Raw genomic sequence first — 27,107 nt, forward strand, 5'->3', positions numbered from 1 at the left:
CTGATGTGATGTGTAATGCATGTAACGATATGTTGTTCTTCAAGGGTTATGACATGATTGTATGGAACGTGATGTGATGTGTAAGGCTTCGAACTCATCCTAGTGAAGCTTCTTATTGATTTAGAAGCGTGTTAGTCATGTTGAGAATCTCGATGATGAAATAAGATGTGACACTTAAGATTTGGCCTAGAGTAGAAGCAAGTCGCTAAAATTGCAATTGAAGTATAGAAAAAAATTTAATATTGATCAAAATCAACTGATTTAGGTCAAACCATGGTTCAGGTCAATACTTCGATTTGGTTTGATTCCTCTACAATATTAATTTTCTTCGGTTAAAAATGGGTAATTATGTATTTATTTTATGTCAAAATTTAAGTTATTTTAGAAACATACGTGCATTCAAAAATATCATACCATGTACTTCTATAATATCATACCATGTACTTCTTAATAGTGACATATCATAAATTATAACCCAATCAAAGTAGTTGGGTATTAATGTGACATTAAAAATATGTGAAATAGTTTTATAGATTTAATTATTGTATTCAAGAGTTTCTTAAAATCCGTTCAATGATTCAAAAAATTATTTGATCTCACTGTTATAATTAACTAAACCAAATCAAAATAAGTTCTTACATTTTATTTTGCTTCTCAACTAAGTCAGGTCTAGGAGGTGTCTATACAAGCCCACCTAGTGGGTCCATGTGTGCGTGAACCGTGTGTGAGAAAGTATTATACATCCAACCCTATCCGAAACTGGAAAGAGTCTAAGGCCATGTTACGATTTTAAAAGATAGGTCTCATCATCAAACGTGTGTGATTACATTATTAACTCCAATAATGTAGTGACTTGCTGAGTATTTCTTAAATACTCAAGCCACGTGTTAAGTGTGATTTCTAGGATGGTCATGGTAGCCAACCTAGGAAAAAAAAAACAAAATTGACCTAGGGTACTTGGTCAACCCCTTTCCTACAATTAAAAGACACTTCCCTATTATACCTTCTTGTTGTCCTTCCATGGAGTTTTTCAACACCGCCAGAGTTGTTCGCCTTCAAAGCCATCTGGGCAAGTACCTCCAAGCCGCCGACGACCAACAATCCACCCGCCTAACCCGCAACGGCGCCACCCCTCACGTCCGATGGACGGTGGAGCTCATCGCCGGAAAGCCCCACGTCATACACCTCAAGAGCTGCTTCGGCAAGTACCTCACTGCCTACGACGCGCCTTTCATTCTCGGCACCGCCGGGAAGAAGGTCGTCCAGGCGGATATTGCCGCCGTCCCCAGTGAAGGCTCCATCGAGTGGGAGCCGAGGAAAGATGGGTGTTTCGTGAAGTTGAAAACGAGGGCTGGGATGTTCCTCCGTGCAAACGGCGGAGCGCCGCCGTGGAGAAACTCTGTCACTCACGATATCCCACGCCGGACGGCGACGCAGGAATGGGTGCTTTGGAGTGTGGATGCTCTTGATATCACGCCGCTTGATGAGTTGGCGGCTGACTGTATCTCACCGGCGGCCAGCTTTTCGAGCAATTCGTCGTTCTCGAGTAATTCTGATTACGATTTAGAAACCCGGTCGCCGTCGATGTCCATCTCCGGTACCGGATCTGGCCACGTCACTGACAGAGATCTGGTAAGCTTCCGGACAACTGTTTAATCCATTTTCTCATTTCATTTGAATAGTAAAAAATAAATAAATCAATATCCTTAACATTTCAAAAAAAAAAAAAATTAAAAATGTTAAAATTTCATCTATTTAACTTTTAGTTTTTTATTATTAATTATTATTTGTTCTCTTAGCTTTCTTATGAATTAAATGGTAAAGAATAATGATAATAAATGATAGAATAGAGAGTGTTTATAAGTTATTTCATAATTAAATTATTTATTTTTTTAAAGAAACAATTTGCTTCGAATCTGTCAAAGTTGACCAATTCAACGACGTTGACCTCTGACTTCGAGACAGAACTAACGTGAAGGACAATATAGGATGCCTTCTAGCTCAGGAATTTCAAAATTATATTTTAATTAATTACATTCATATTTAATACGCTTCCTTTTATTATTGTAAACTTTTTATAAACTAAATTAATAAAAATGTCGTTGAAATGTTCATTTGCCTTAAAAAAAAATATATTATTGAACTTTTAAATAAAATTTTCAAATTATCTAAATATCCTTTAATTTTCAGCTAAATTCAAAAATAATTTTAAACATTTCAAAAATATCATAAAATTTTCAAAAATACCTTTAATAAAGAAAATATCCTAAATTTTTCAAAAAGTTTCATCAATATCAAAAAAACTTCAAAAATATCATTCTACATCTCTAAACTTAAAATATAGAAAGAAAAAAAAATAATAACCTCCTTATATTACTATTATTATCTAAATTTTGTAATTTAAAATTGAAATAATTTGGAGTAAAATGAATTTAAAAAAAAAAAAAAAGAACAGAGCTAGGTTTGAACCACAAAAACTATTACCGGAATTAGCAGATTCCGGCGAGGCAAAGCCGTGGGCTCCTCCTTTATCGGGTATACAGTTCTTTACTTTCCCCGTGGTTCATTTGCCTCTCTGCTTCTTTCTCCTGAAAAAAAGTTTCTCCTTTAAATTCGTTGTGTGTTCTTGAATTTTGATTTTTGGTCTTTTTCTTTGGAGCTCAGAACAATTGAGTTTCGCATTCGATCCCCCGTTTGGACATGATTTGTTCTGAATTTTGAGTGTTTTTTTGTTTGTGAGCTAATTGGCCATAACTTTGGTGGGGGATTTAACAGAGTGCAATGGAGCTATTTCGAAGGGCACAAGTGGTTCGTCTAAAAAGCCACCATGACAAGTACCTTCTAGCAGAGGAAGACGAAGAATCCGTGTGTCAAGACCGCAATGGCTCGATCAAGAACGCCAGATGGACGGTGGAATTCATCGAGCATTCAACCGGTCTTCGCTTCAAGAGCTGCTTCGGCACGTACCTTACGGCCACCAACATCCCCTTTCTTTTGGGCATAACTGGTAAGAAGGTCCTTCAAACCCTGCCCAAAAGGCTTGATTCCTCCGTCGAGTGGGAGCCCATTAGAGAGGGCGATCAGATCAAGTTCAGAACTCGCTACGGCCAGTTCCTAAGGGCCAATGGTGGCTTGCCTCCCTGGCGAAACTCCATTACTCATGATATTCCTCATTCAACCTCCCATCAAGATTGGATTCTTTGGGACGTTGATGTTATGGTGATTCAAACTTTCAACTCTCTCGATTCCATAGCTAGTTCTACTGGATATGAACCTATTCTCCCCCCACCCCCACCACCATGGATGACTACATCCCACCACCATTCAAAGGTTGAGTCGTCGCCGTCCCGAGATCATCATTCCCATCACAAGGTCAGCTCATGATCTCAATTCTATAACTTTTTGTCAAAAATAACATAGGGACAACAAATCAGGCTAAATCAATGTATAACTATTGCATAAGTATGAAATATGTGAGATTAGTAATATTTTACATATGTATTAATATCTTATGTTGATATCAAATCTAATCAAATGCAGTCAAGTGGGCCACAGGACGAATCGACACTGAAGGTCGAGGGGAGAGTGATTCATTACAAAATCGCAAACGAGAAAGGAGAAGTGGAAGAAGGAGAAGAGGTGAGGTTAATATTCAAAGGAAGTGAAGTGGAAGAGTTGAAGGAGAGATTAAAAGAGGAGACCGGCCTAGAAGACATCGTTGTCTGCTCTCGCAACCCTCTCAATCAAAAACTTTATCCTCTTCGCCTTCAACTTCCTCCCAACAACAACGACATGCACGTTGTTGTTGTCCCTTCTTCCGGAGGTTAGTATAGCTTCAAAAAATTTACTTTTGGTCCTTGTAACTTTAGCTAATTGCCCATATCTCTCATTTTATCATATGGAATAAGGTAGCATTTCCTAGGTTTTAAACTATTGTCTGATCGCATCACTAAATGTTCATCAGATGTCGAAGCACCCGAAAGCCCGTAGAGCAGAGAAGTCAAACCACAAGGTTTTCTAGGAATGTTTTTGCAGCTCCAAAATTGACAGAATTTTTCGTGTTAAAGTTGAGAAAGAGGAGCTCATGCTTGTTAATTCCCAATTAAATTTTTGTCTGAAATTTTTGTATCAGTTGTAACATACAAAATGCCGCTTTGTTTGTATCAGTTGTAGTAATAATCATTATTCACAGACTTTAGATACATTATTCAAACATTGTAAGCTTAGTCGTTATCGAATGTTGCACATTTATTCGATTTTTTAGGTTTCAAAATTTATAGTATAGGATGGCGTTTGGGATGAAGATAATGTCTACAAGAATTACAAGTCTGACTTAGTGGTAATAAGTCAACCCTTTTGGAATTCACCAAATCAATTGCTTGGATGTTTGCAGGGTATCGAATGGTGGAAGCCTAAGTTCAACGAAGAACACTAACAAAGAGGAGAAAGAGTAAGTTCATTGACATTGAAAGTATTGGCATGCTAATACAAACTGTTTTCATTTCAAAAGATTATATTTTTTTTTGGAGTTAGGATGATTTGGAGAAGGTTGTCTACATGCTTGCATTAAAAATGAGGTTTCCAATCCAGTAAGAAACAGTTCAATGTCGAGTGTATCATCAACTCATAAATGGTACCTTTGTGCTTCAATATTTAGGTCTAGAAAATTGTGGATTGTTAAGAGATTTCTAGATGAGTACAACTCCACGTAATATAATGGATTATGCTTGAAAAAATGATGGGATTAGCATTAGTTATGACAAAGTGTGGAGGGGTAGAGAAGGTCGTAAACTTGATTTGATGTTCACCTCACGAGCCGCATGCTCTCATTCCTAGGTTTGCAACTAGTTTAATTGAGAAGAATATGGGTATATACCTTTCAAAATTCAAACACTCGGGACACCTTCATGATGCAGGGGTCCAAGATTGGAGGGTTTTTTTCTGAAATGTTTGGTTGGGGAATAGAGTCTTAGTTCAGGAGGGCCAACCGACCGAGTTAGTTGTATATATCTCACTTCAGCGATTTACCCTTTCTAACGGTAGATGTGATCGTTGAATGCTTAATTCTATTCCTATATGCTTAATGGGTCCTTAAGCATATTTCCCTATAAGTTCTTAGTACATGTCAGCTCTTCATCATTTTGATCACTGTGGTCAATGTAGTGTATGCTTCTTTGTATTAAGAGTTTCTGTTTAAACAATGTTAATTTAAAGGATTAGATTTAATTTAAGATTGTTACATTTTTTTGATCTGAGGATGAGATGTTGCTTATTTTTAGAATTTGATTTATTTTATTAAAAACTTCAAAGTTAGATTACGAATATTATTAGAGCAATGAGAGTAAGTGATTAAGGAAGTTGTAAAGGATGAAATATGGCAATTGGTTGGTGGCTACAGGTTTGAGTAAGAATACTTTGGAGAGGGGTGATTTTAGTGCCTCAAATTACTTTGGCCTCCAGCTTAGTAAGAATATGTTTCTATTAGGGTCCTATGGGAGAAACAACATCATGCCAACCATTTCAGAAGGCAGAGATTTAACCTTTCCCGTTACAACTAAAGAATTTTCCTTTCCATAGAGGAATGCCACAATAAATGAGAGAAAAAAGTTCTCCAGATCATAGAAACTCTTAGCTAAGCTACAATACCCAGATTGGTTTCACATGGATATCAAAATTCCAATTCAACTTCAAAAACTTGGGATATTTGCAAGAAATCACCTAAAAACTGTTGGGTTTTCAAGCACACAGATGATAGGAGAAAATAAACGAAAGAATCATTAGACCAAAAAAAGGTTAACAATGGGTATATCTTACAGGAGAGAGAAAATCAGTCAGATTGAGCTCAAACAAGAACATGGAGTTTATATAATACGTGTAAATTCAAATCACTGGTCAAGTTAGAATATAGATAATTTTCATATGTTTGTATAAAAAGAGGAAGAAGAGTGGGAGAGAGAACTTATTGATGGAGGTTTTTCGATTTAAGTTCCACCAGAAGCTGATCGGTGCTTCTGAATCTTCTTCTCCAGCTCTTCCTTACGGGCTCCAACCACCGTATCCAACACTTTCCCTCTCCTCAGCAATACAAATGTTGGCATTGCTTGTACTCCAAAATCCTGAGCCACATCCTGATTATAGAGACACTCGTGTCATTCTTACAATTGGATTCAGGGTAAATTTCTTTGTCATTTTTTCACGTTAGTTCGTGTCAAAAAGATTCAATCTAGCAAATCATGTTTGAACATTATTCTAGAATTCAATAACATGTTGGGATGCAGATTCAAGTCTCTAACATTTTAATTGAGGATACAATGTCTTAACTTGTTGAGCTGTGAGCAGAGGGCATAGTTTTCAATTATATCATAACTCCTCCAAGCTTCTATGATAAAATTACATGATACCATACCTATTCAGAGAGAAAAGTATAGTATTTCGTCTCCAAGTTAATAAGAAATTGGCAGAAATTGCAAATTTTCCACTCTTATATCCCCAATTCCTCTTCTAAGCTTATGCTAACTCACTACTATCATTCAATTTCAACATAGACCAACAGAAAGATATTATTAAAGTAACAGAGACTAAACTGACAAACACCCTAACATAAACCACCAAAATTTATAATTAGCAACAATTGCAATTAAGAATCAGATACAGAAACAAGGGAATGCCAAATTAGAAGTAGAAAGACATACAGATAACTCATCGACATCGATTTTGATGAACTCAACATCAGTATATGTACTGGCCATGGCGTTGAAGGACGGCTCCATGAGCCTACAAGGTCCGCACCAAGTCGCCGAGAAATCAATCACCATCTACTCTCACACAGTCGCAAAAAATTCAAGGAAGAGAGAAAATCATATCACCGATCAACAGTAGTCCTAGAAAAAAAATCCCTTCAATCAAACGACTGGCAGTGGAAAAGGTAAAATTGATTCTTACGAGCTTGGAGGATTCCTGAACGGAATCGAAGTGGAGTTTCCATCTGGCCGACGAATGAAAAGAAGACACCGACGACGGCTCCGACGAGGCAGCTTCGGCACTCGCCATTGAGGGGCCGAACCATTTAGAAAGAAGAGTGCCGATCGTTGAGAAAAGAACTCCCATTGCTCTCTCTCTCTCTCTCTCTCTCTCTATTTTCTCTCTCTTAACAAAAGAAAATGGCGTGTTCTGTGCCGGCGTAGACTTCGAGAACCCAATGGGCCATGGCATTTATAACTGCGGCCCAACTACCAAATACCAATTAGGGATATTTAAGGTATAAAATTATCATAATTGTCTCTAATTTATGATAATTATGAAAGTTTTAAGTCTCTTTAAATTATATTTTTTATTTTTCACTGAAACATTTTTATATCTAACTCGTTATTTTTTTTCAATTTTGAGATTGGGTTACAGATTAAATTGGTTAACTAGCTCAAAACATTTATTAAAATTTTGATTTTTAATAAAAGTAAAATAATATATAATAAAAATATTTATTTATTTATTTTTAGATATTTTTATTTAATATACATATTTTAAAAAATTAAATATATATATATATTAAATTAACAATAAAGATAGATTGTAATTTGAGGGGAAAACAAACTCAATCCATAAAGTATTTATTGGCAATAAAACAAAAAAAAAAAAGTAGGTAGTGGAACGGAGATTGAATAGCAAAAAAGATGCTTTAAAAAGAAAGAAAAATGGAACAATATTTCAATTGTAAATCTCCTCCTCAACCAGTTTCATCTGGCCCGGTTTCAAAAGGTACTGATCACAGTGCAAAAAACGGTACCAAATATATGTCTATGATACCCACATCATCATCTTAACATTTATTTCTACAATCCAAAACAACTGGCGGCAACATTCATCAACACATATCATCGAGGTCTCAGCAAACAACTTGGGGAGCTATGTACCAGAAAACTCTACCTTAATTCTTCCAGCCATAGCGAGTAATAAATTTGTCCTATCATGGCTTGAGGGCCAAAGCTAGTCCAACCTTAGCACTCTTGTCAATCGCTTTGGTGTCTACCTCACCAGATACAGTGAAGAACGACTTTGGACGCCACTCGTGCTGGATAAGAGCACTTGCCTTCCCAAAGTTGTTCACTCGAGCCTTCACCGTGGTCAGTGGATCAAGTGCATGTTGAGTTCCAACAGTGATCGTATTCTCATTGGAGGAAAAGCTGTGAGCGACCTCCGCTCCGACGGCTGTGCTGGTCAAAGGGTTCACTGTGTGATAGTATGATGCACTCAACGTATCACCCTTGTCATTCCTGGGTCATTAATGGACATAATTCCCGTTAATATGTACCAAAAAGGAGTAAAACTCATAAACCTGTAAGAGAGTTGACTAGAAAACTCACAAGGTCAGAGAAGCAATTAGGTCTGCGTTAGCAAAGCTCAGTCCAGTATTGACTTTGGTGAAGTTTCCAGTTTTGGTGTCAAATGAGAGATCGGTACCAAGGGCAAGAAGATTTGACCCAACGACACCAGAAAAGTTGACGATAGGATTGGCTGTCAACCCAATACTCGTGCTGATTCCAGCATAGTCATGCAGATATTGCAGTTCCACCTACTTGACAAAAACAAAAATCAGTTGGTTGATTCTTATCAACTAGTTTATAACTATTTCAACACGTCAGTCAGCACAAAATGAAAAAGAAAATGCACAACTCCATCAAAAAGTAGGATACAATATCCAGAGTCTGAAAGTACATTATTCCATCACTCACCTTACCAGACCTTTGATCAGGGACTTTGAAACTAAGTATTGCCTTCAATCCAGGAGCAGGTTCATCCACAGTTATAGTTGTAACAAGCTACAAAATTTCAGAACAGCATTTCTTAGATTGTTAACTGATATGAGCTACAAAGAGAGGTAATCGTGCTGCTTTCAACATGAAAATGGACCAACCTATGACTATTGACTATGAAGAATTATGGTTTCCTATTCTAATCAATAGAAGTTCGAAGGAATTGAACTAGACAAGAGAGTCTACCTTCCACAAAAAGAATCGAGACAAAAACTTGATTCAAATGTTATACTCTATGTTGGTATTTTAATCAGTATACTTCGCATGTTCATACAGCTATACATGATCATATAATCCTTGATTGTGAACAGTTCACATTTACTTTCTGTATATCATTTAGACTTTTTCAAAGGACCTTAAGCTGCATAGTGCCCCATAATTGGATAAAAATCATAGACATTCAGATATAAACATGAAACAACAATGATACTACAAGTGAACCTTAAAGTTTCTTGATAGGCTAATGGAAAAAACTATGGAAGTTTAAATGTATAAAATTTTAAAACTGGTATAAAGTAATGGGGGGAGAGGGAGACAGAGAGACGAGCAGGTACATACTTAATCATAATCTGAAGGATAACAAAGTAGAAAAGTTAAAAGAAAAATAGATTACATTGGAGCTTGTGTCAACTTTGATATCGGTCGTGATGTTTTTGTTCTTGAGCTGAGTATTAACATCACCCAAAAACAGGTCACCCTTCTTCGTTCCTGAAGATGTTATAGCCTACAAATAAAAACACATAAACAAAGAATTAGAAAAGGCTTGTAACAATAGAGGAGAAGAATTATCGAAGTTACATCCAAATACTAAGTACAAAAAACTAGCAAGCAAGCAAGCAGCAAATCTGAGATGGAACTTGGAACTTTTAATGGAAGCCTGAACTAATTCAAAGAAACCTCTGGTGCAAAAGAATTATGAATCACTGTGGATGATGATTGGTGCATGCAACACAAACAAAATGCAAAGTAACCAAACATTAGAGCAACTACAATTTATTTTACACGAAAAGAAACCAATGATGCCCAAAAAACAGAGTGGTAATGCAAGCGCATTTGTCAATGATCATTCAAATAAAAGAAAACCCTATATTCATTACCTCAAAGAATCGAAACCCAACCCAAATTATATATATCAAGGAAGGCTGTAATAAGTTCTGATAATACGTTCAATATCGATTACAAACAGAAACGAAGATCATAATTGCAATCCATAGAACAGCATAGAGAAGTCAAGAAAGTATATTAAGAAGCTTATTTTCATTTTTTGTTTTTTCTTCTCTTTTGCGTTCTTCAAGATTCATTCACGAATGGAAATTACATCCACAAGTGTATCTTAGACACAAAAACAGATCTAGAATCTGAAGAAAGTGTGGCAGGACGAACTCACAACTCCAGTGGGGGAGTAAGTGGTGATGGTGAACTTCTGGTCGCTCTGGTAGTCTCTGTAAAGAAGATCTGCCAAAGAAAAAGGAAAAACACAACAAAATTTGAAGAAAAAATCAACAAAAATGACATATTGAACACCATATTACAAGGGGGGAAAACGGAACCCAGAAATGAAGATGAAGAAATCAATAACCTCTAGCTCTCTTGCCGATATCAGAGTAGAGACCAGGACCCTTCCCCATGATTTGTAGGAATGGAAAATGAAATGAAATGAAAATTCCCAAAGAAATACGATAGTCCTCTTCCCCGAAGCTGTAGAAAATGGTTGGAGAAATCGGTGGCTCTCATATACACCTTCAAAACCCTAATTTCAGCGCTTTTTTTTTTTCTTAATTGTCTTCATACCGTTGGATTCTAAGACAAAGGGTCACAATGTAGCCTTTATGACCGTTGATTTTTTTTTTTTTTTTTAATTTCTTGAAGGATGATAATATTGTTTCTCTTTTTTCTTTTTTCTTTTTTCTTTTTTCTGTGAAGCTCAAATATTTTAATTTAAGTGTATGGGAAAATTACAAAATTGAGGCGATATCATTTTAGATAAATAATTCTACAAAAATAAAAAAAAATAAAAAATAAAAAATAAAAAACCTTTTAAGATAATAATATTTGGTGAGTGAATTGGTTCAAATATTGAAGAATATATTTAGTTATGGAATATATCTTCGATACTATATCTTTTATTTATGATTTGATTTACAATATATTTTATATTTTCCTCATTTGTATTAGGTTGTATCCTATTTAAAGGATTTCAATATCACTGATAATAAACACCTTTCCAATTCTATTTCATAGTATGTTGTATTTGGAGTTAGCTCACTCTCGCACGATCACAACTCTTGTCCCGACCATGGAGAAAATATGCAAAAATTAAAAAAAAAAAAAAAAGACTGTGACAGAACAAATCACAATAAGTTGGTCATAAGAGAGAGAAAAGAAACGACGCACAAACTATACTAGCTTGTGCACGTTCTATTACAATTAGCGACTACTAAAACTCTCGATTCACACTACAAACTATGCTCAATAACTCAACAAAAGCTATTTACTTTCAAGGCACCACAACCCGATAAGAAAAACAGTATTTTCTTATAAAATTATCTGATTGCGTCACGAAAAAACTCTTGTATGTATGTGCGCGCTTGTGCACGTGGAGTACAATATCGTTCATGCATTTTAACGACCCGAAAAAATAATAATAATAAATAAGTAAATAATTAAAATAATAATTTTCCCTCAACTACTCTCTCCTCACCCCTCTTCCTCTACCAAACTATCTCTCCTCAACAACCTCATCAGTCAAAATCTCAATCCAGAATATAGGATGCATCAACTATCTCTTCTCAACCAACTCACAAAACCAGATTAGGTTCCTACCCCAAAAAAAAAAGAAAAAAATACCAACATGCAAAAGAGAGCTGGAGATTTAATTTTTGGAGAGAGATCTTGCTTTGTTGTTATTATGTCATATTTCAGATCTTATTTTCATTTATCTTATTATAAGAAATCAGTAAGAATCAGATTTCCTTTTCCTTCGTCTAATTATTCAGAATTAGATCTCTTGTTCCCTTGACCAGTTATTTAGATTTTTGGTTATGATGTTAGGTTATAGAAAATAACGGGAATAAATGAGGAAAATATTTGTCAATAGAATAAAAAAATATATACAATAGAAAAATGGGAAGATAGGAAGTAAATACATAACCGAGAGAGAGAAAAAGAGAAAATCGGTGAATAAGAAAGGAAAGATTCAGAAAGAAAATTTATCTGTAAAAAAAAAAAAGAAGATACAGATAAGATAAATGAAAGATTTGGAAGGAAGAATTAATTAGAATATTAAAAAAAATACAAGAAGGAAAGATACGAGTTATTCGAAATAAAAAATAGAAAATGAAATCTTAATATAAATAGAATACATATATAATATGTATATATATTTAGATTATAACGTTCAAAGACTTTGTCCATACAAAGTCTTTAATGCTTGCATGAAGTTTAGCACATGAACCATTGTAAGAGTTAGAGAATTGAACATGAAATTGATGTCACGGATTCTTATAGGTTGGCTTGGATACAAAGGAAAAAATCGAACTTTCATTAAGGATAAATGGGTGACACCCGTATAAGCTACAGGTAAGTGGTTTTACTATAGGATAGGCTAAAAATTGTATGAGTTATGATGATGTGTGGGTTACGATACTTGATGATATGCGCAATATATATATATTTTGATGAATGACGTACTTGATATGTTTGATGCAATTTGTGGCAATATGATGAGTATGATAATTGCATGACGTTTACCTTAATATGATGATGTTTTTCATATTGAGCATGCTATATGATGATAAGTGTCATATTGCATCATGTCATTAGATCGACATAGGACACAACTCTAAGAGCGTGAAAATGATATTAATATAAATATCCACGAGTATGTGTTACCTAGAGTAACAAAGAGATGAGACTAGAGGGTTGTGTCAGAAGAAACATTATGATGGATTTAGAGGGATCTCATGCATATTGTATGTTCATAAGTATAGGGTGTTGGATCGGTATGGCAACCCTAGAGGGGGGGTGAATAGGGTTTTAACGATAAAAGTGTTTAAACTTGATTAATTTTTCTAATGATAAAACTTTTTACAAATAAGTAGAAGATGATAATTACTAAAACAAAATAATTCAAGTCAAAACAATAATCAAGTAGAACATGCAATAAACATAATAATAATCTTGAAATTGAATAGGAAAGAGTTAGAGAAAATGACACCGTAGTTTTATAGTGGTTCGGTCAAACTCGACCTACTCCACTCCCCAAGCGCCTCTTGGGAATTTGAATAAATAACTTTTCCGACTCTTTCCACGGATCAGAGCCAAACCGGTACACCGCTCTTTTTACGAGTTCAAGAGCAAACTCAATCCTTTCAACGACGCAGGATCAAACCGATACAAGTATTTGAGTTTGATAATAACACACCACAACTCTCTCAAAGAGTAGATTTACAATTTGGGATACTGACAACTATTTCCTCACAATATAATAATAATCCCTCTCAAGAATAAGATGAAAAGAAATAAACTTGTAAGCTTGGAGAGAGCAATAAACAATGGAGACTTTGAACAAATGAGGATTGAAGAATGTATGTAAGTTGTATATTTTAAAAATGTGGGGAAGATGAGTTTATATAGAGGAGAAAAGTGGCAAAATGTAGGATTGAATATTGACCATTGGATTGTGTTAGGAATAATGGAAGGTGGAGATTAAAAGTAATTAAGTAAGAAAATTTTCTAAATTCATTTATTTCAAAATTTTAATATAATAGTAATATAATATAATAATAATAAAAAGTTATGTGAGTAACGGTAAAATGTAATTCAAAATTTATTATAAATATAATAATATAATAATAATAAAAATGATGTGAGTAACTACCAAAATTTTAAAATATAATAATATAATAATATAATATAGTAATAATAAAATTCGATGTGAGTAACGGTTATATTCAAATTTATATTTGTAAAAATAATTTTATTTAGAAATGTAATAATAAGAAAAACTCCACCATGTGTTACTCTTCCAATATTATAAATGTCATACTTTGATATATTTTGATTTGTCCATCATTTTGATTTTGTTGCCACATCATCACGTCGGGTATGTTGTCTCGACTCTAATTTCTTCGTTTTAGCTCTGATTTGAGTAATTGAAAAGTTGTTGTAATCGTTATTCCCGACCTTATACTGTGGACAGTTCAAAAAACTGAAAATAGTTAATAATTAAAAGTAGGTTTGTTATCATCAAAACATCAATAATTAATTCATTGAAATTAATTAATGTGAGATCAAGGGCCAATAAGCCAACAATATCCCCCTTTTTGATGATGACAAATCATTTAAAGAAAAATTCATAAAAACCAATAATACAACATCCATGTAATAATATCACTACATACTAATATATTATCATAAATTTCACTCAAGAGCATATTCTCCCTTATATTAATGCCTCAAGAAATTATGAAACACCAAGTAAATGATTCATAAATTATAAAATAACAAATTTAGAACATATTTTTCTTAATTTTCTCCCCCTTTGTAATCATCAAAATGAACAATTGAAAGAGAATGCATTTAATAATGACATAATGGCTCCCCCTAAAAACATGCATTCAAAAATTATAAAATTCAAGATATATCACAACGAATAATACCAAGCTCAAGCCTATTTTTGCAAAAAATTTCTTCATTCAATGGCTTGGTGAAAATATCGGCCAGTTGATTATTAGAGTTTACAAAATCAAGAATAATATGTCCATTTTGCACATGCTCTCTAATAAAATGATGTCTAATGTCAATATGTTTAGTTCTAGAATGATGAATAGGATTTTTAGTTAAATTAATAGCACTTGTATTATCACAAAATATAGGCACACTATGAAACTTTAATCCAAAATCACAAAGAGTTTGTTTCATCCAAAGAATTTGAGCACAGCAACTAGCAACCGCAATATATTCCGCTTCGGTAGTAGATAAGGCAACCGAATTTTGCTTTTTACTAAACCAAGAAACTAAGGAACTACCAAGAAATTGACAAGTTCCACTAGTACTTTTACGATCAAGTAAGCTTCCGGCAAAATCTGCATCAGAATATCCTACCAATTTAAATTCAACATTTCTAGGATACCACAATCCTAGATCAATAGTTCCAAGCAAATATTTAAATATTCTCTTAACGGCATGTAAATGAGATTCCTTAGGACAAGATTGAAATCTAGCACAAAGACATACACTAAACATAATATCGGGTCTACTAGCGGTCAAGTAAAGTAAAGATCCAATCATACCTCGATAAGCTTTAATATCCACACTTTTACCTTTTTCATCCTTGTCAAGCTTAGTGGATGTGCTCATGGGAGTTCTTGCAATCTTACCTCCATTGAACTTGAATCTTTTGAGCAAATCTTTAGTGTATTTCTCTTGATTGATGAAGATACCATTCTTGAGTTGTTTGATTTGAAGTCCAAGAAAGAAACTGAGTTCTCCCATCATACTCATCTCAAACTCACTATGCATACATTTAGAAAATTCTTCACATAAAGAAGGATTAGTAGAACCAAATATGATATCATCCACATATATTTGCACTAATAGCATATCGTTTTCTTTAATCTTAATAAAGAGTGTAGTGTCGAGTTTGCCCATTTTAAAATCATTCCCAATAAGAAAATTACTAAGTCTATCATACCAAGCTCTTGGAGCTTGTTTTAAGCCATAAAGAGCCTTTTTCAACTTATAGACATGATGAGGAAATTCTACATTTTCAAATCCGGGAGGTTGTTCTACATAAACTTCCTCCATAATATAACCATTCAAAAATGCACTTTTCACATCCATTTGATATAATACAAAATTTTTGTAAGAAGCAAAAGCAAGTAACATTCTAATAGCTTCTAATCTAGCAACGGGTGCAAAAGTTTCTTCATAATCTATGCCTTCCTCTTGACAATAACCTTGAGCTACAAGCCTAGCTTTATTTCTAATGATATTCCCATTTTCATCCATTTTATTTCTAAAAACCCATTTGGTTCCAATAATAGAAGTATTAGATGGCCTATGGACTAATTCCCAAACTTTGTTCCTTTCAAATTGATTTAGCTCTTCTTGCATGGCTAAAATCCAAAACTCATCATTTTCGGCATCCTTAAGACTTTTTGGTTCAATTTGAGAAACAAAAGCAAGATTATTAAATAAATTAATAGAAGAGCGAGTTTTCACACCTTGTTCGAGATCACCAAGAATCAAGTCCTTGGGATGAGACAAGGCATACCTCCATTCTTTTGGCATTGATGAAGAACCTTCTTCCTTTAAGCTCATCTCTTCTTTACTCGTAACAATTTCTTTGCCGTTGTCACTAACGAGTAAATCTCCAAAATTTCTTTCTAAATCATCACTACAAATAGACTCATTAGAAATATTATTGCAAGATTCATCAAATACCACATGCATAGATTCTTCAATAACTAAAGTTCTCTTATTGAAAATTCTATAAGCTTTACTAGTAGATGAATAGCCAAGAAAAATACCAATATCCGTTTTTGAATCAAACTTTCCAAGCTTTTCTTTGTTGTTCAAAATAAAACATTTACAACCAAAAACTTTGAAATACCCAACATTTGGAATTTTGTTATGCCAGAGTTCATAAGGAGTTTTATTTAATGAAGGTCTAATTAAAACTCTATTTAAAATATAACAAGCGGTATTAACGGCTTCCGCCCAAAAATATTTAGGTAAATCATACTCATTTAACATTGATCTAGCAAATTCTTGTAAAGTACGATTTTTCCTTTCAACCACACCGTTTTGTTGAGGAGTCCTTGGAGAGGAGAATTCATGAGAAAAACCATTATCTTCACAAAATTTTTCAAAGGCAACACTGTTAAATTCTCCCCCATGGTCACTCCTAATTTTAGTAATTAAAAACCCTTTTTCATTTTGAACTCTTTTTACAAAACTAGCAAATCTTTTCAAAACATCATTCTTATGTTTTATCATCAAAACCCAAGTAAATCTTGAAAAATCATCCACTATCACAAAAGCATAATAATTTCCTCCATAACTAGCTATTTTAGAAGGGCCAAATAAGTCTATATGGAGTAGTTGAAGAGGTCTAGTAGTAGAAATCATATTTTTAGATTTGAAAGAAGACTTAGTTTGCTTACCCATTTGACAAGCGTCACAAATTTTATCTTTTTCAAATTTAAGTTGAGGGAGACCTCTCACTAATGAATTTTTTGAAATATTTGAAATCAAGTACATACTAGCATGTCCTAGTCTTCTATGCCATAGCCAAGAGTTATCAATCAAAACCGAAAGACATTTATCATTTGTAGGACAATCATTCAAATCAATAGTATACACATTATCGTCTCTATTTCCTACAAACAAAACTTTTCTATCACTAGCATTTTCAATTATGCAATTATTCTTATCAAATACAACTCTAAAACCTTTATCACATAATTGACTAGTGCTAAGTAAGTCATGCTTTAAACCATCAACTAACAATACATTTTTAATGAGAGTACAAGAGTCATTACCTATAGTACCCTTACCAATTATTTTACCCTTCTTGTTATCACCAAAGGTTACTAAGCCACCATCCTTCTTGGAAAGATTGACAAACTTGGATGGATTACCCGTCATGTGTCTTGAGCAACCACTATCCAAGTACCACTTATTTTTCTTGGAGGCTTTCAAACAAACCTAAAAACAAAGATATTCAAAATTGACCTTTTGGTACCCATACTTGTTTGGGTCCTAGAAAGTTAGTATTCACAAATTTAGGAATCCATTTCATATTTGCATTCATATTAAAGACATTGTATTTAGATAAGTAACAAGAATAATCTTTATGTCCAAACTTACCACACGAGAAACAAACGACATTATGCAAGAATTTATTTCTTGGACTAAATTTGTGTATTCTATTTTTATTCGAAAAATTATTTTCTAAAACATTGTTAAACTTTGTATTTTGAGAAACTTTTCTTCCTAAATGAATATTTTGAGAATTTTTCAATTTAAAACACTTAGGTCTAATATGACCTTCAACACCACAATAATGACATATAGGCACAAATCTAGATTTATCATACTTAGATACAAATTTACATGTGTTAGATTTAGGCAAGATAGGGGATGCTTTAACAAAGATTGTTTTAGAACTTGAAGGTGTAGAACATTCATCAATATAGCCTAATCCTCTTTTATCACCATATGACTTACCTCCTTCAAGTATTTTATCTAATTTTTGAGCACCTATTGTTAACATTTTAATAGATTCCTTAGCCCTACCAAGTTCTTGCAAATTATTTGATTCATTCTCTTTGAGCAATTTAATTAATTTATCTTTTTCACCACAATCATGCTCAAGAGTCTTGACTTTATCAATTAATGCATTTTTCTCATCACAATCAAATACATGCTTTTCACAAGGTACATCAATTTTAACAATATTATGATCCTTCTCCTTCAAGCAAGAAATTTCATTTAGCAAAGACTTATTTTCAATAATTGAAGTCTTATATTTCTTTTTAAGCACAACATACTTTGAACTAAGTTTTTCTAAATCAATTGTCATCTCATCAACAAGTTTAAATAATTCATGATAAGAAAGAGATTCAAGAGTTACCTCATCTTCTTGTTCATCTTCTTGTTCATCCTCTTTGTCACTATGAGCCATGAAGCAAAAATTTGCAACTTCTTCATCACTTCCACTTGCACTTTCATCACTATCATCCCAAGTAGCCTTCATTGCTTTCTTCTTGGATTTCTTAGATGATTTGAGGAGAGGACAATCCGTTCTTATATGACCCGGCTTTTTACATTCATAACATATTACCTCATCGTTTTTGCTCTTTTCACCTTTTGACTCTTTTTGATTTGTGAAATGTTTTTTTAATTGTTTCTTCCTTTTAATAAAATTTTTATACTTACGTGTGAAGTAGGCGACATCATCTTCATCAAGGACGTCCTCATCTTCAGAGTCAACTTTGATGGATTTTAGGGCTATACTTTTCTTCTTTTTGGATTCTTCTTCCATGTGCCCGTTCATGGTAATCTCATGTGTCATGAGAGAACCAATGAGTTCATCCAAAGGAAGCTTTGTGAGATCCTTTGCTTCTTGAATCGCCGTCACTTTTGCCTCCCAACTTTTAGGCAGAGACCTAAGAATTTTTCTTACATTTTCGGAGGTAGAATATACTTTTCCAAGATTTTTCAAAGCATTTAAAATATTAGTAAATCTAGTAAACATATCACCAATAGGTTCATTTTCCTCCATTTTAAATAGTTCATAATTATGAACTAACATGCTAATTTTTGTTTCTTTAACTTGATTGGTTCCCTCATGAGTTACTTCAAGAGTTTTCCAAATTTCATATGCCGAAGAACACATACATACTCTATTAAATTCATCATTACTTAAGGCACAATACAGACAATTGATAGCACTAGCATTCAAAGAACATTTTTTCATATCATGCTCATCAAATTCATTTTCTAATTTAGGCACCTCAATATTATTAACAATTTTTATTGGAATGTAAGGACCATTACTAACATTTAACCACAATTGATAATCAACGGATTGCAAATAAATTTTCATCCTAGCTTTCCAACATGTATAATTTGTTCCATCAAAATAAGGTGGCCTAGAAGTTGATTGTCCTTCACTAAAACCATTTTTAACATGTAGGTTTGCCATAAGCTCGAACAATAAAGTTTAGATAAAAAATCTACAGGAGCAACCGGCTCTGATACCAATTGTTGGATCGGTATGGCAACCCTAGAGGGGGGGTGAATAGGGTTTTAACGATAAAAGTGTTTAAACTTGATTAATTTTTCTAATGATAAAACTTTTTACAAATAAGTAGAAGATGATAATTACTAAAACAAAATAATTCAAGTCAAAACAATAATCAAGTAGAACATGCAATAAACATAATAATAATCTTGAAATTGAATAGGAAAGAGTTAGAGAAAATGACACCGTAGTTTTATAGTGGTTCGGTCAAACTCGACCTACTCCACTCCCCAAGCGCCTCTTGGGAATTTGAATAAAGAACTTTTCCGACTCTTTCCACGGATCAGAGCCAAACCGGTACACCGCTCTTTTTACGAGTTCAAGAGCAAACTCAATCCTTTCAACGACGCAGGATCAAACCGATACAAGTATTTGAGTTTGATAATAACACACCACAACTCTCTCAAAGAGTAGATTTACAATTTGGGATACTGACAACTATTTCCTCACAATATAATAATAATCCCTCTCAAGAATAAGATGAAAAGAAATAAACTTGTAAGCTTGGAGAGAGCAATAAACAATGGAGACTTTGAACAAATGAGGATTGAAGAATGTATGTAAGTTGTATGTTTTAAAAATGTGGGGAAGATGAGTTTATATAGAGGAGAAAAGTGGCAAAATGTAGGATTGAATATTGACCATTGGATTGTGTTAGGAATAATGGAAGGTGGAGATTAAAAGTAATTAAGTAAGAAAATTTTCTAAATTCATTTATTTCAAACTTTTAATATAATAGTAATATAATATAATAATAATAAAAAGTTATGTGAGTAACGGTAAAATGTAATTCAAAATTTATTATAAATATAATAATATAATAATAATAAAAATGATGTGAGTAACTACCAAAATTTTAAAATATAATAATATAATAATATAATATAGTAATAATAAAATTCGATGTGAGTAACGGTTATATTCAAATTTATATTTGTAAAAATAATTTTATTTAGAAATGTAATAATAAGAAAAACTCCACCATGTGTTACTCTTCCAATATTATAAATGTCATACTTTGATATATTTTGATTTGTCCATCATTTTGATTTTGTTGCCACATCATCACGTCGGGTATGTTGTCTCGACTCTAATTTCTTCGTTTTAGCTCTGATTTGAGTAATTGAAAAGTTGTTGTAATCGTTATTCCCGACCTTATACTGTGGACAGTTCAAAAAACTGAAAATAGTTAATAATTAAAAGTAGGTTTGTTATCATCAAAACATCAATAATTAATTCATTGAAATTAATTAATGTGAGATCAAGGGCCAATAAGCCAACATAGGGTTACTTCCCCTAGAGATGATGAGTGCGAACGCGCACCGTATGATGAGCGCGAATGCGCATAGGTGCGAATGCACACAGATGAGGGTGTTCATGAGGCGCATGACACTATGGGGTTCTGCTAACCTCCGGACGTAGCTATAGATTAGCTTGACCAGAGGGTCCAGGGGGTGTGCGAGCGCTCTGGGGATTCACACTCGCACGTGTGAGTCGTGTGTATGGAAGTACTACACATTCAATTTGTCCGAAACTGGAGGCCACCCTTAAGATGATTAGAGATAGGTCCCTAAATCATGATTTCATGTGTTTGCATTTGCATGGCCCCTATAGTGGGGCCACTTACTGAGTATTCTTTGAAATACTCAGGCCGTGTGCCACATCATTTTTCAGGTAAAGGCAAGGCGCACTTGTACGAAGGATGGCAACATCGCGAGCAGAGACTGTGGCACGTGCATAGGGTAGACTCATATTTAAATTCTTAGTTTTAAGTTAGAATATGTTGTTTTGCATTCCATTGTTTTAAATTATTTTGTATTTGTTTTTATTTTCTCTAAATTTTAGTATTTTGTATTTAAACACGTAAGACGTGTTTTCTAGAGAAGAAGTTGTTTTAAACGTTTTTCGAAATTTACGTTATAAATGATGTTCATGTAAGAGTTATATTTCCGCATTATAGATGAGCATGAGGCGTTAGTGGCGACTCTAGATATGTAGAAATTTAGGGTCGTTACATCCATATTGTTAACAAATGATGATCTTGTCTCTTACTACTACGAAAAAAAAGGCTCTACTCCCACTACAACTGTTTATATCTAATCTTGTCGATAAACTTCAAAGCTCAAAAACCTATAAAAATAACTAAATAAGAGAATGGAAATCTCTTCCTAGCAGACACGTTTTAAAATTATGAGACTTGCGGCAATACGTAACGGACCAGAGTGGACAATATATACTAACGGTGGACTCGAGCAGACGTTTACTGATAGTTAATAGCACCAAGAAATGTTGAACTTTCATGCATTTTCAGATTGTTTTTTTTTTTTTGAGAGAATCTTCAAAGCCCGGCTGATATTTCAACAATTTATAGTCTTCAGAGTAAAAAAAATGCTCAGACATGTATAGCGGAGGTTCGTTCGCTCGGGTATTGATCAAAAGTATGGCAACTTGCCCTCTATTTTGTTTATTGCACATAATACTCGTTCGTTAGTATCCATAGTGTCACGGTCATGCTCGAAGTACAATGACACTTAGCACACACATTTACCAGCGTCCTTAAATCATTAGTATACCATAATGGAAAAAATGGCTACAAAAATGTATAACTCAAAAACTTCTTTTCTGCATCTGCACATGGTCTGTCCTGGTGCTTAGCGCCGATGTAATAACTTCTTGTGTTCCGATGCCACGTATCGTGTCGTGTCGTGGCAGCATTGATGACTTACAATGATAGCAAGGAGTAATAAGCCAATGCTACTGGCAATGCAACGAGCAAGCCTAGAAGTACCCTGACACCAAAACAAAGCCCCATTTCAGTACTAGTTGAGCCCAAGAGATGAAAGTTAGAAGAGTTACCCTGTGCTTAAGACATCTGGGTGTATATTATACTCTTTCGCAAACACAAATGGAACAATGCCTTGAGGAAGTGCGGCCTGTACCAAAGAACACAGAATCAAACAAAACTGTCCATTCTCGTTTTGGAGGACTGGTGTAATGGCTCAGATCTATTGCTAGCAGATATTGTTCTTTTTAGGCTTTCCCTTTCGGGATTTCCTTTAAGGTTTTTAAAGTGCGTCTGCTAGGGAGAGGTTTCCACCACTGTTTTCGTTCTCCTCTTCAACCAATGTGGGATCTCACAATCCACTCCCCTTCAGGGCCCAGCGTCCTTGCTGACACTCGCTTCTTTTTCCAATCGATGTGGGACCCCCACCATATCTACCACCTTCGAAGACCAGCATCCTTACTAGCACACCGTCTCATGTCTACTCCCTTTGAGGAACAGTCTCCTTACTGGCACATGGAACATCGCCCAGTGTCTGGCTCTAATACCATTTGTAACGGCCTAGACCCACCACTAATAGATATTGTCCTCTTTGGGTTTTTCCTTTTAGACCTTCCCTCAAGATTTTTATAATGCGTCCGCTAAGGAGAGGTTTCCACACCCTTATCAAGGGTGTTTTGTTCTCCTCCACAACCGATATGGGATCTCACAACTGGTGATGCAAATTAAAACAAACCTGCACGATTGCCACTCGGAGCAATCTGCCCTTGAGGCCTAGAGGAAGTGAGGATGCCGCCATAAGTGCAGGTCCCATTAAGAATTTCATTCCCATGGCTACCAGTGTCATCTTTATACTGCATGCTATGATGCTTGTCCGTGAACCCATGAAAAGGCCTAAGCTGAACATGGCCATACCAAGTCCTCCAGTTGATAGAATTGTTATGGATCGGTCTATTACTTCCGGTAGTTTTACTCCCCACCTGAGAGTATGTTAGTTTCATCCCCAAACATGTGTGAAGTGAGAGCAGAGGTATTGCGTCTCGTTTACCTGAATCTTATGCTTGCCCAAATGAGTCCTAATATTGTTGCATGAGTGTTGGGGTTGTAGATGAGCTTCCTAGCAACTGTGAAGAGAATGGACCTGGTTTTGTGCCTTCTTCCATTGCTGTCTCTTGCTTCCTCACCTTCTTCTTTGGCTAATCCTTCTTCAGTTATATCAATTTCTGAAAGATAAACAATGTGAGATCGCATAACGACTGGAGAGGGGAATGAGTGCCAGCGAGAATGCTGGTCCTAAAGGGGTAGATTGTGAGATCCTACCTTAGTTGGGAGGAGAAAGAAGCATTTTTTATATGGATGTGGAAACCTCTTCCTAGCCGATGTGTTTTAAAAACCTTGAGAGGAAGTCTAAAAGGACAAGCCTAAAGAGAACAATAGTCTGGTAGTGGTGAGCTTGGGCGGTTACAAATGGTATTACAGTTAGACACCGAGTGGTGTGCCAGCAAAGATGCTGGGCCCTGAAGGATGGTGGATTGTGAGATCCCACATCGATTGGAAAGGAGAACGACATTGATTGAAGAGGGGAACGTGTGCAAACGAGGACGCTGGATCCAAAGGGGTTGGATTGTGAGATTCCACATCGGTTAAGGAGGAGAACGAATAATTCTTTATAAGAGTGTAGAAACCTCTCCCTAACAGACGTGTTTTAAAAACCTTGAGGGGAAAATCTTGAGAGGAAGCTCGAAAGGGAGCTGAAAGAGGACAAAATCGGCTAGCGGTAGTCTTGGGCTGTTACAATTGGTATCAAAGTCAACACTGAGCAGTGTGCTAGCAAGAACGCTAGGCCCCAAGTAGGTGGATTATGAGATCCCATATCAATTGGAGAGGGAAACGAGTGCCAGCAAGAACGCTGGACCCCAAAAGTGGTAGATTGTGAGATCCCACCTCGGTCGAGGAAAAGAACGAAACATTTTTTTTAAAAGTTGAGATAATATGATTCAAAAACCAAATTCCAATCCTTACCTATGGCTTCTGATGCTGGAGCTAAAGCAGCTGCTTTAGTGGTAGTAAACTCAAACAGAAACAACAATATGTTGTACCAAACAACGCTCTGCAAGACAACAATCTGGGCAAGAAGCACATCTGCCTCACTGCCATACATGGCCTTCAATACAGGCAGCCCAAGAATGAGAGTATTAGGCATGGTGGACAGAGAAAGGCCTGTGATTATCCAGTTCAAGCCTCCCCGAGAGGTGATCTTAGTCACTGCTCCCATCAGAGCAATAGCTAATATCTTCTGAACAAAGTCAGCCAATATCAATTGCAGGTTCATTTTGTAGAGATTGTTGTCTGAAATGATTTGAAATGATAGCAGTGGGATTGAGAATTTCGCCACAAACTTGTTTATTCCACAACATTGCTCTGCTGTGAAGAACTTCCACCATCTTACTGATATGTAAGCTAATATCATGGCCACATACAGAGGGACTGTGGCTGCCACAACATGATAGACATCAGACAACGAAATCATGGTCACCAGCAGCCGAGGGGTTTCAAAGTTTTTCCTTCAACAAAACAAACCACTTTTCTCTGCTTTTCTTCATTGCTTCTCAGCCACTGTTCATTGGAAGCCTCTTCATCCAAGAATGCCCACTCTCCTTCAGCCCACTTATTTATAGGTGAGCGTAAGTACCCGAACCCAACCCGACCCAACCATGTTCGGTTGGGTCGGTTTTTCGAGAAACTTGATCCGACCCACCTACACCCCTAACTCAATTGTTTAGTATAACTCATAATGAGTGGATATGCTAAATGAGATTTTTTTTTTCTTTATCTAATAAGATTTATAATCCCTCTTGTGACAGTAATATGAGGGACTATACTTATGAAGGTGGGGGTATTTTTGTCACTGTCAGCTAAAGGTAGATTCGTACAATTCTTGTGCTCATGTGCTTCATGATTTAGAAGTTCTTTAAATAAAGCAGATCTAAGTAGGCTGACATGATAGCTCTGTAACTTCTTCCTGCCTTACTCCTTTACTTCATTTCAAAAGAACATGTGTAGAGGTGTTCGAGGGTTGGATTGGATCGAGTTGAGATAATCTAATCTAATTTTAAGGAAATTTATTAACCAACACTGTAACCGTCCAAGCCCACCACTAGCAGATATTATCCTCTTTAGGCTTTTCCTTTCTGGCTTACCTAAGGTTTTAAAACATGTCTGCTAGGGAGATGTTTTCACATCTTTATAAAAAATGCTTCGTTCTCGCAATCCACTCCCCTTTGGTGCCCAGCGTCCTTGCTAACACTCGTTTCATTCTCCAATCAATGTGGGACCCTTTGATCCACCCCCTTCAGGGCTCAACATCTTTACTGTTACACCGCCTCGTGTCCACCCCCTTCAAGGCTTAATCTCCTCGCTAGCACATCGTTGGTGTCTGACTCTGATACTATTTGTAACAGACCAAGCTCACCATTAGTAGATATTGTCCTCCTTGAGATTCTCCTCAAGGTTTTTAAAACACGTTTACTAGGGAGAAGCTTCCACACCTTTATAAAGAATGCTTCTCTCTCCTCCCTAACAAATACCGATGTGGAATCTCCCGAACACAATCTAAAAACTTTTCATTTATTTGAACTCCAACCCAACTCAAATAGATTCATAACCCGACCAACGCCGTACAAATTGAGTGGAATTGATCGAATTTTTCGAGTCATCGAGTTCTTCGAACACGCCTAGTTATGGAAGAATATTGGATAATAAAGGCTGTATCTGGTCTGTTTATCTTGTAGCAGTGGGGAAAAGGAATAAAGAAATGCATTGCAAGTGAAGTAATGGGAATCATAGTGGCGCAGTTGTGTGAAGGAATCACTGCTAGAAATGGTCAAAAGCTGAGAATAATTGGGATGGGAAGGAATTTCCTTTTGTGCAATGCAAAATTTAGGTGAGTTTTGCAATGTTCTTTACAATAAAGACTTGAAAACTTGTAGGAAGCCCTTGAAGAATGATGCCCAAGGCCTTATAGAGCCTCAAAAGTAGCTCAACAATTGGAATTTGATCCCTTTTTTTATGTTATTAATTACAAGAAAAATTGCCAACTCATTGGAAAGTCAAGAACACATCTCATTCATTTAATTCATGTTGTGTGAGATACAGAATTGTTTCAAGCTAGTGGCCCAATGGTTCTTCAAATTCCATTCTCCATTTAATTCTGATATCAACAATGGGTATCATCTCATATTCTTTATGCTATCAAATGTTGTGACATACAATATCTTTTGCTACTCACTTTCTCCATTGGTTTATGAAACACTGTTCTTAGGAGGGTTATGCTGTCTGCACCTTGTTTCCACTCAAAATAAGCTTCAGTTCTTTTCAAACTTGGTTAAAGATGTTGCTTTTTTCGACCGAGCATATAATTTAATTGGTTAAAGTATATATCCTCGATCGTAGGTCAAGAGATTTAAATTCTTCTACTCACGTGATATTGAACTTAAAAAAAAACTTCAAATTTCACGTTATTGGTTATGTTTATACATCAGTATTCACGTGCTATGCTTAGCTTCTTATGTGACTCCATTGGAATAAAAATAGATTATCTATAGTGTAACGACCATAGTTTTTTATTAACTTAAAGTTGCTATCGTATGCATGATGTAACTTCTTATGCGAAAATATTAAATTAAAATGTCTTCGTATCGTA

At 35.1% G+C, this 27,107-nt stretch overlaps 4 protein-coding genes and 1 long non-coding RNA gene across 6 annotated transcripts; 1 reads left to right on the plus strand and 4 right to left on the minus strand.

Annotated features, from left to right (window-relative positions):
* The first annotated feature begins 1,029 nt into the window (after positions 1-1,029).
* Positions 1,030-4,165, plus strand: LOC111469739. The gene is made up of 4 exons (XM_023115139.1): positions 1,030-1,632; positions 2,776-3,372; positions 3,541-3,823; positions 3,965-4,165. Exons 1-4 carry the CDS (start codon positions 1,357-1,359, stop codon positions 3,988-3,990), a joined length of 1,182 nt encoding a protein of 393 aa, XP_022970907.1. The 5' UTR covers positions 1,030-1,356; the 3' UTR covers positions 3,991-4,165.
* On the minus strand, positions 1,531-2,931 carry LOC111470281. The gene is made up of 3 exons (XR_002715007.1): positions 2,839-2,931; positions 2,485-2,588; positions 1,531-1,648 (listed from the first exon to the last, which is right to left on the minus strand). It is a non-coding gene; the product is annotated as an uncharacterized LOC111470281 (long non-coding RNA).
* Positions 4,166-5,753: 1,588 nt separating the features above from the next.
* Positions 5,754-7,166, minus strand: LOC111470205 (thioredoxin H2-like). Its single transcript, XM_023115741.1, has 3 exons — positions 6,943-7,166; positions 6,693-6,815; positions 5,754-6,128 (listed from the first exon to the last, which is right to left on the minus strand). The coding sequence occupies exons 1-3, from the start codon at positions 7,105-7,107 to the stop codon at positions 5,982-5,984; spliced, it is 435 nt and encodes a 144-aa protein (XP_022971509.1). The 5' UTR covers positions 7,108-7,166; the 3' UTR covers positions 5,754-5,981.
* Positions 7,167-7,659: 493 nt separating this feature from the next.
* On the minus strand, positions 7,660-10,547 carry LOC111470080 (mitochondrial outer membrane protein porin of 34 kDa-like). 2 transcript variants are annotated; one of them, XR_002714972.1, is made up of 7 exons: positions 10,390-10,547; positions 10,198-10,265; positions 9,424-9,534; positions 8,730-8,816; positions 8,361-8,569; positions 7,808-8,270; positions 7,660-7,758 (listed from the first exon to the last, which is right to left on the minus strand). XR_002714972.1 is itself a non-coding variant. In XM_023115561.1 (6 exons), the coding sequence occupies exons 1-6, from the start codon at positions 10,436-10,438 to the stop codon at positions 7,964-7,966; spliced, it is 831 nt and encodes a 276-aa protein (XP_022971329.1). In that variant the 5' UTR covers positions 10,439-10,547; the 3' UTR covers positions 7,680-7,963. The 2 variants fall into 2 exon arrangements, 1 of the variants encoding a protein (XP_022971329.1); XM_023115561.1 differs by having other exon boundaries at positions 7,680-8,270.
* An 11,429-nt stretch (positions 10,548-21,976) lies between these two features.
* Positions 21,977-25,213, minus strand: LOC111469793 (auxin efflux carrier component 8-like). Its single transcript, XM_023115224.1, has 5 exons — positions 24,428-25,213; positions 23,454-23,628; positions 23,142-23,385; positions 22,480-22,556; positions 21,977-22,412 (listed from the first exon to the last, which is right to left on the minus strand). Exons 1-5 carry the CDS (start codon positions 24,933-24,935, stop codon positions 22,346-22,348), a joined length of 1,071 nt encoding a protein of 356 aa, XP_022970992.1. The 5' UTR covers positions 24,936-25,213; the 3' UTR covers positions 21,977-22,345.
* Between the last annotated feature and the right edge of the window lie 1,894 nt (positions 25,214-27,107).

Source organism: Cucurbita maxima, unplaced genomic scaffold (assembly GCF_002738345.1).
Source record: "Cucurbita maxima cultivar Rimu unplaced genomic scaffold, Cmax_1.0 Cma_Scf00002, whole genome shotgun sequence".
In the NCBI taxonomy this organism is placed as follows: Eukaryota; Viridiplantae; Streptophyta; class Magnoliopsida; order Cucurbitales; family Cucurbitaceae; genus Cucurbita; species Cucurbita maxima.